We start from the raw sequence: 9,028 nt of genomic DNA on the forward strand, positions 1-9,028 counted from the left end.
CGAGGACTAATCAATGTTATATTAAGAAATGAATGAGCTGTTCCTTCCTTGAGAAAGCATTATTATTAAGTAATAACCTCACATGATCAAATACTTTATTAAACTCCCCTTGAGGAACACAGGAGATGAATTCTAGAAGCTATGTATACTTTATCTTCATGCAATACCTGATTCTTGGCAGTGGCCTTCTTGGGTTGATCTCACCTTGTGCAGCCACTGGTAATGATTTAAGTGGAGAGGAGGCCTTCCACTTGTCACTCTCAAAGGGCAAGTACATTCAAAATCATTTATTAATAAAAATATAAGAATATTATTGAAAATATCCAGGGTTTCATGGATGTATTCTACTGAGGAGGGGTAAGTAGGGTTGTGTCTAAGATATCTAGAGGGGAAACCCAATAAACAAAAGGAAGTTAAGTGGGACTGAACATCATTCAGAATTCAGAAAAAATATCTTTCATGTGAACCAAAAACTTTCTTTCACCAAAAATACATGAATTCTCTATAATAACTACTAAATTAAGTAGGATTTTAAGTCTAAATACTTCATTAATCTCCTTCTTCCATTTAAGAGCAGATGTTTTGGGGAAGAAGTTACATTCCAATAAATTGAGTTCTAAGAATGTAACTTCTTTACTCCTTGATTTCTAGCTGCACAGCTGGGTCCCATTATGTTCTTCATCTATGGATGCCTTCAAGCAGAGTTTGGATGATGATTTGGCTGAGATGTTCTAGAAGAACTTTCAGTTCAGATGAGTAGGCTCTCCATATGGTCTAAAAGCTACCCTTCCAATCCTGAGTTTTCAATGATTTATTTTTTCAACATCTTTGGAATTTGGTCCTCAGAAACTCATGGGCCAGGAAAATAAAACCCAGACATGGGTGAGTGAGTTCGTTCTGCTGGGATTGTCCAGTGACTGGGAAACTCAAGTCTTCCTCTTTCTCCTGGTCCTGACCATGTACTTGGTGACTCTTGTGGGAAATGTCCTCATTCTTCTTCTGATCAGACTGGACAGCAGGCTTCATAACCCCATGTACTTCTTCCTTAGTGTTTTATCCTTTGTGGACCTTTGTTATGCAAATAGTATTGCCCCACAAATGCTGGCCCACCTGCTCTCAGCCCAGAAGTCCATCCCATTCTATAACTGTGTGCTCCAACTCTATACCTCCTTGGCATTGGGTGGGTCTGAGTTCTTCCTGCTGGGAGCCATGGCCTATGACCGCTATGTGGCAGTGTGCCATCCACTGCACTACACAGTCATCATGCATGGAGAGCTGTGCCTGGGGTTGGCTGCCGGCTGCTTGGTGGCTGGTTTCACAAATTCGCTGATGGAAACAATCATTACATTCCGGCTTCCCTTGTGTCACAATGTTATTAATCACTTTGCCTGTGAGACCCTAGCAGTGCTACGGCTAGCTTGTGTGGACGTCTCCTTCAACAAGGTCATGGTGGCCACCTCAGGATTTTTGGTGATCATGCTTCCCTGTTCCCTGGTTCTGTTCTCCTATGGTCGTATAGTTATTACCATTCTGCATATCCATTCTACTCAGGGACGTAGCAAAGCCTTTGGGACTTGTGCCTCCCACCTCACTGTGGTTTGCATGTGCTTTGGGGCTACCATCTTCACCTACTTGGGTCCACGGTCAGCCTCTTCAGTGGAAGAGGAGAAGATGGTTGCTCTATTCTATGCTGTGGTGGCGCCTATGTTGAACCCCTTGATCTATAGCTTGAGGAATAAGGAAGTTATGGCTGCTCTTCAAAAGGTTCTCAAGAAATTCAGAGATAAAGAGTAAAGGCTGTAAAATCTTCTTGTTAGCTGTCATCAAAACCAGAAAGAAGATCGGCTGAGGGTATATAGGACTCCCACATTTACACTAAAGAAGACTAATATGGCCTTGTGTTTGGATAAAACATCCCTCCACCTGATTAATTAATTTCCTTATATAGGCCAATGCAAGATAAGTCACATGTCAGTGGTCCACAAGAGAGCCTCTTCTTAGATCATCTTCTTTCAGGTATCCAGCGGTATTTAGACTTCATCTGACCATTTAAAAAAATTTTATTAGTATATCAAGGTATGAAGAAACGGATCTGCAGCTTCATCCAGCAGACCTGGTGTGGAATAAATAGAGAGATGAATTCCATCAGTTAGGTCAACTTTTACCTGGTAGAGCAGAATGGAGAATGTCTGTTCCTCTTTCTATATGACAGTGTTCCATTTATTTGTAGAACAACATTATTTCCCCCTGGATAACCACAAATGATTTTTTTTAACTCTTTCTCAAATGATGGCAGCTTTAGAATTTTAACACCATTTGTGTCTTAGTCTAGAGTATGATATAATATTCTGAAATAAATAATATATGATGCAATATTTGTTCACCCAGGTATGTTGGCTCTCATTTGCTTTTCAAGAATCAAATTTGCTTGTAATATGCAAAATATTCTTGGCTTCACAATAGTCTTTTTTATTGTAGCAAAATATATATAAAACCTAAAATTTGCCAAGTTAGCCATTTTTAAGGGTACAATTCAGGGACATTAATTACTTTCTCAATACTGTGCAAGCATCACCATTATTTCCAAAATTATTCATAACTATAGTTTTTTATTTAACTAATTTCCCAAGACCTATTTCCTATAAACTGTTTACAAAATCTCCATACCCACTGCATTCTTATTTTGTTAAAACTTAAATGAAGACGCTTATATTTAGCTCTACTAATTTTCTTATTGATTTTCAGGCATCACACCAACCCACTAAGAATATTTTAAATCTTGATTCTCAAATTTATTCCATTAGCTTACTTTCTATTTCTGTTTCATAGACATAATAAACAGAAAAACTTATAAAAAGAATTACTAAGTACTACATGTCAATTTTATATCCCTGTGAACCTACTTCCACATTGAAAACCTTTATTGAGCAGATTTTGTATATGCTTTTAGATCTACTTTAAAATAGATTATTCAAGCTTATTTCAATCATTGTATCGAGAAGGATATAATAAGACTTTGTCAAATACCTTTTTAATTGTTATATTCTGGTTCTTGCCTGCTTGCATATAAGTGTGCTAAATTCGCATAACAACAATTCCTGATGCTTTGAGCACCATCTATTTATTATCTGGAAGTGAAGTCTATTCTTGTACTTCCTATGCCCAGATCTTGTGCATCCCCAGGGATGTTAATATGTAACTTGAAGGTGTTTATATTGGACTAATCTTTGGTCCTCTAGAACCTCTGCAAGGATGGCTGTCAGGTAAAGTAAAAAATGATCCTACACATCAAAACCAATGCCAATGCCTCTGTAAAATTCTTCTAGACTCATCATTTAGTAACAAGGAATCTTTAGCATCTCAAGAGTATGTTCTTCAAAGCACAACTTAAGATCCCCAGTGAATCTAGTTCTATCTTTTAGGCTAGAGCTCTAGACATTAATAAGGTTGGAATAAAGGGAGAGGAAAGGACAGAGGGAAAGACTGGCAAGTGGTCAACCATCACCTGAAATGGTTGAATGTGACATTAGTACAGACTGAGTCAACTATAGTGAAATTGTTGGTCTGTTCAGCCCTCCTTGAAGATGTCTGGTGAGGAGTAGATGCTGTATTAGTTTGATAGGGCTGCCATAACAAATATCATAGACTGAGTGGCTTAAACAACAGAAATTTATTTTCCCACAGTTTTAGAGGCAGGAAATCCAGTAGCAAGGGATTGATAGCATTGTTCCCTTGGAGGCCTCTCTCCTTGGCTTTCAGGTCGCTGCCTTCTTGTGTCCTCAGATGGTCTTTCTTCTGTATGGATATGTATGTCTGTGTCCTAACCACCTCTTCTTATGAGGACACCAGTCATATTGTTTTAGGGTCTGCACATATGACCTCATTTTACCTTAAATATATTTTTAAAGGCCTTATCTCTAAATATAGTTATATTCTGAGGTACGAGGGGTTAGGACTCTAACATATGAATTTTGGTGGGACATAATTAAAGCCATAACAAATAATAGCACCGCATTGTGAACTATCAGCCTATCAGCTCTGTCCTAACCAAAACTAATCTATACACTGTGTTGTTATAAAAAATAAAAAAAACTTTTATATCAACCTACCAACCTATCAATATGGAAAGCATGGTTAGTATGCATTGTTCATAATGAACTCCATCTTGTTTCTGATGAGTGCTAACAATAGGCTACTAAATGCTCACAATGCTTGATAGTTAATCCTAGAATTTTGTCAAGCTAATATGCCCGTCTTTTCAAATTCATCCTCCTGATAATTTTGAAAATTTCAAGTAAAAATACTCCACATTTTTTGTTCTTAACTTCCTGGTGCAGATCCTATTTTCCGTGGTTCCTTACAGATTACAACAGAGGGCAGTGAAATAGCCTATACTAGTGTTCTAGAATCCTAGGATAAAATTCAGAATCCGGATGAGTGCAATTAATTTAAAATAGCTAGTTTGTTCTTTTGTGCATTATAGGAGGAAATCTTATTATTTTTTGGGGGTGAGTGCTTTTTCTTCCTTTATTATCCAAAGGCCACTTTGATGAAAAGATAAGCTTAGCCTTCTATCTTGCCCCTTTTACCTGTGCATTAACATCAGATCTTCTCTAAAGGGAAGCTTGGCTTTTTTCTAGGCCTTTTACTTAAAATATCATGAACTTCTCAAATTTTTCACTTTGTTTTTAGTATTTTAATTCACTCCTTGCTTAGTTTTTCTGCTATTAACTGTAACTACTGAAAACTTCATTTAAATAAAGGAGGATCTGATACTGTGAATGAAAGAGTCTTGCCATATGAAAAAAAAGTTTATAGTTGCATTGGTGAAATAACTGAATTTCAAGTGTAATGAAAGTTTATAAAGATCTAGAAGATAAACAAAACGAAAGGGTCACTTAGAAAATGTATTTTCTATTGCTGTGTAACAAATTACCACACATTTAGCAGCTAAAAGCCACACAAATTTCTGTTTCTGCTGGTCAGAAGTCCACGCACAGCCTAATTGCACTGTCTGCTCAGAATCTCACTCAGCTCAGGTTAAGGTGTCGGCTGGAGCTATGACCTCATCTAGATTCCATTTCCTAGATCACTTGCTGTTGGAAGAACTCATTTTCTTGCAGTTGTCTGACTGAGGTGCCCATTATCTTGCTTGTTGTTAGTGGGAGAGCATTTGTAATAATCTCCTAGACATCACCTCCATGGCTTTGCTACATGTCTCTGTCCTTACAACATGGTGGTTTGCTTCTTCAAGAACTGCAGAAGAATCTCTACCGTTGAGTCTCTGACTTCTAGGAAAGCCTGAATACCTGTAAAGGGTGCACCTAATTAGGTCAGACTCACTGAGGATAATCTCTCTTTTGAGTAAATAAAAGTCAACTGATGAGGAATCTTAATTACATCTTCAAGATTCCCTTTACCATGTAGTGTAACATTATCACAGGAGTGAAATCCCATCCTATTCACAAGTCATGTTCATATTGAAGGCAAGGGGACTCTACAGGGCATGGGCACCAAGAGGTGGGAATCCTGGGGGCCAAATTAGAAGTCTGCCTATGACAGCTGTAATCAGTCTTTGCAATTTTAGATGACAGGAGAATAATATTTATTTATAAATACCTGAGAGTAATGTTAGTAAAGAAAAATTCTGTACTAGATCAAAGCATTATTTACTATTTTTAAATAGGCTTTATTGTTTAGAGCAGTTGTAGGTTCACAGTAACTTTGAGAAGAAAATACAGAGATTCCCCACATCTTCTCTGTCTCCTCTCAGGCATAGCCTGCCTCATTACCAACACATATTAGAATAGTGCATTTATTACAACTGATAAACCTATATTGACACATCATTATCCCAAATCCATCACTTACATTAGAGTCCACTCTTACTGTTACGTGGGTTTGGACAGATTTATGATGACATGTATCCACTATGATAGTATCATACAGAGTAGTTTTACTGATCTAGAAATCCTCCATACTCCATCTTTTCATCCTTCTCTCCTCACCCTGAGTCCTTGACAACCATTGATTTTTTTTTAATCATCTCCATAGTTTTGCCTTTTCCAGAATGTTATACAGTTGTAATCATACTCAATAAAGATAGCTATATTTTACTTTCTTATATGAATTTATATTTTTTCTATGTTTTTTCATGGCTTGATGGCTCATTTCTTTCTGGAACTGAATAATATTCTGAATAATAATTTAGAACTGAATAATTGTCTACATGTATCACAGTTTATTTATCCATGCACCTACTGAAGAACATCTTTGTTGCTTTCAGATTTTGGCAATTATGAATAAAGCTACTATAAACATTTGTGTGCAGATTTTTATGTGGACATAAGTTTTTGACTCCTTTAGCTAAATACCAAGAAGGATGATTACTGGATTGTATGGTAAGAATATTTACTTCTTTTCTTTAAGTTTGTTTGTTTATTTATTTATTTATTTATTTATTTATTTATTTATGAGAGAGACAGAGAGAAAGAGAGGCAGAGACACAGGCAGAGGGAGAAGCAGGCTCCATGCAGGGAGCCCGATGTGGGACTTGATCCCAGGATCATGCCCTGGGCTGAAGGCGGCGCTAAACTGCTGAGCCACCAGGGCTGCCCAAATATTTACTTCTGTTAAGAAACCTCACAAAGATCTTCCAAAGTAACTGCACCATTCTGCATGCCTACCAGTAGTAAATGAGGATTATTTTGTATTCTCACTGTTCTGGATTTTGGCCATCCTAATAGGTGCATAGTGGGAGCTCTCTGGTGTTTCAATTTACATTTCCCTGATGATATATGTTGCAAAGTATCTTTTCATATGCTTATTTTCCATCTGAGTATCCTCTTTGGTGAGATGTCTATTAGAGTCTTTTGTCCATTTTTTTTAATTGACTTGTTTGTTCTCTGTTGAGTTTTAAGAGTTCCTTGTACATTTTGGATAATAGTTCTTCATCAGATGTATCATTTGCAAAAGTTTTCTCAGTTTGTGACCTGTTCTTTAATTCTCTTGACATCATTCACTTTTAATTAATGACAGAAATACATATTTATGTGTGTAAGAACTCAAAATTATTACCCATCCCTCCTGATTTAAGACTGTAACAATTACAACAAAAAAATATGAAAGCAACTTCAGGCAAGAAAAGATGACTTAAAATACAAACAGAGGCATGAAAGTGAAGTTGTGGTGGTACAGGCAACAAGCCAGAACCCTCTAAGTATAAAAATAAGTTTTGAAAGCTGTAATTTCTATGTGTTGACAGTGAAGAAATAAAGACCAGAGTGGTAAGTACAGAATGAAGCTGCTGCCCCCATGGAGAGTGAGGACTTGGATAGAGCCCAGTGTCTAGAAAGACATTTTAATTAACTCTGATTAACCACTTTCCCTTAAGAGATGATCCCAAGCGATTCTTTCAGGCCTCACCATCCTGTTCATCTGAGGCTCCACAGGAAGCCTATGCCTCACAGGCTGTCCATCACCTGAGCTTTTATTCCAATTTGGCCAATGCGTCTGAGCAGAACACTTCCAATATCGCAATCATTTCTAACTGTCCCCTGAAACTCGTGCTCTGTTATCAGCAAAATACTCTATTATCTGAGTATCTTTTTTGGTTGTGTTCATCTCTTTCATGCTCAAATTCCAACCTGACTTTTCTTGTGAACTCTGATTCTTCCCTGCCTTCTCAAATACAGAGTCATTTTCTCCCATTTTTTTCTCTAGTACCGGGTAGGAAGGTGAAGACTGTGTCTCTCTTGATCCTCTGCCACTTCCAGACTATTGTTCTTTACTTTAGCCTAAATAACTCGAGTTCCTTTAAAGCATGTGCTATCAGACTATAGCATCATCACCTCATCCTTTTTTCTTCATTTGCTATCCAATTTCTTCATTTTACCCTGGTTTACCACTAATTCCATTGTGCATAGGAACATTTCAACATTTATGACGATCATTCAGCGTTCTGGCCTTTCAGTTGACTTCCTGATTTCTGCCAGTGTTTGATTCCCTAGCTCATGTCCAGCCACACTCTTCTATGATTGTACCCTAGTCCTTTCCATTGTCAATAATTGTACTCCTCCTAACACCACCATCCCAGCATCCCACTCTTTGACCATTACCCTTATATCTTTTTTCCAGTTCACACCATCTAGTATAATTCCAATAAATCTTAACCCCACCATAACCCCTACTACATTAATTCTATCATTTTTTCCTCATCCATTACCAACTACCCCTGCCCGGTTTGTCTTATTATTCCTCTTAATGTAGATTTCAAGCCCACATGTATGATCATTCCTTACATATACCTCCCTGGTAATCTCAAGAACACTGCCCTTACAGTTAACTCTCCCCTCCTATATCCAGAAGTGGATTTCCCATGAAGTTAAAGAAGTTTAAGCTTCAGGGTTCCTTAGTTGCATGGAGTCCTCCAGTGTACATAGGCATGTGGTTTTTTGGTAAAAGATGCTTATGGAAATTTTCAAAATTAAGATTTTTAACTGCAATTAGTTGAGCTGATGTCACATTCTATTCTTATTTTCCATCTCTCACATCCTAGTGGCAGGTACTCAAGTGGCTCTGAGCATTTTGAGGATCCAGCTAAGGGAAAATTAAGTTGGGGTTCTGTAGTTATTTCCTAGGGTTTTCTTAACAAAGGACTAAAAGCTAGGTGGCTTAAAATTACAGGATCACTTTCTCTTACAGTTCTGCAGTCTAGAATTACAAAATCAAGATCTCAGTAGGATCATGCTCCTTCTGCAGGCTCTAGGAAATAATCCTTCCTTATTTCTTCCAGGTTGTGGTAGCCCCAAGTGTTGCTTGTCTGTATTAGCATAACTCCCTCTGCTTACCTCTGTCATCACGAAGGCATCTTCTCTATGTGGCTCTCTCTGTCTTCTCCTCTTCTTACAGAAAGAGGATTGAATTTAGGGTTCACTCTAAATTCAGGATGGTATCATCTTAAGATCCCTAACTAATTGCATCTGCCAGGATCCTATTTCCAACTAAGATCACATTCCAAGGTTCTGGG

General features: G+C 37.6%; 1 protein-coding gene across 1 annotated transcript; it reads left to right on the forward strand.

Moving 5' to 3' along the window:
- The first annotated feature begins 852 nt into the window (after positions 1–852).
- Positions 853–1,794, forward strand: LOC140604453 (olfactory receptor-like protein OLF3). The gene has a single exon (XM_072775723.1). The coding sequence runs from the start codon at positions 853–855 to the stop codon at positions 1,792–1,794; it is 942 nt and encodes a 313-aa protein (XP_072631824.1).
- Positions 1,795–9,028: the final 7,234 nt, after the last annotated feature.

This window comes from Canis lupus, chromosome 15 (assembly GCF_048164855.1).
Source record: "Canis lupus baileyi chromosome 15, mCanLup2.hap1, whole genome shotgun sequence".
NCBI lineage: Eukaryota > Metazoa > Chordata > Mammalia > Carnivora > Canidae > Canis > Canis lupus.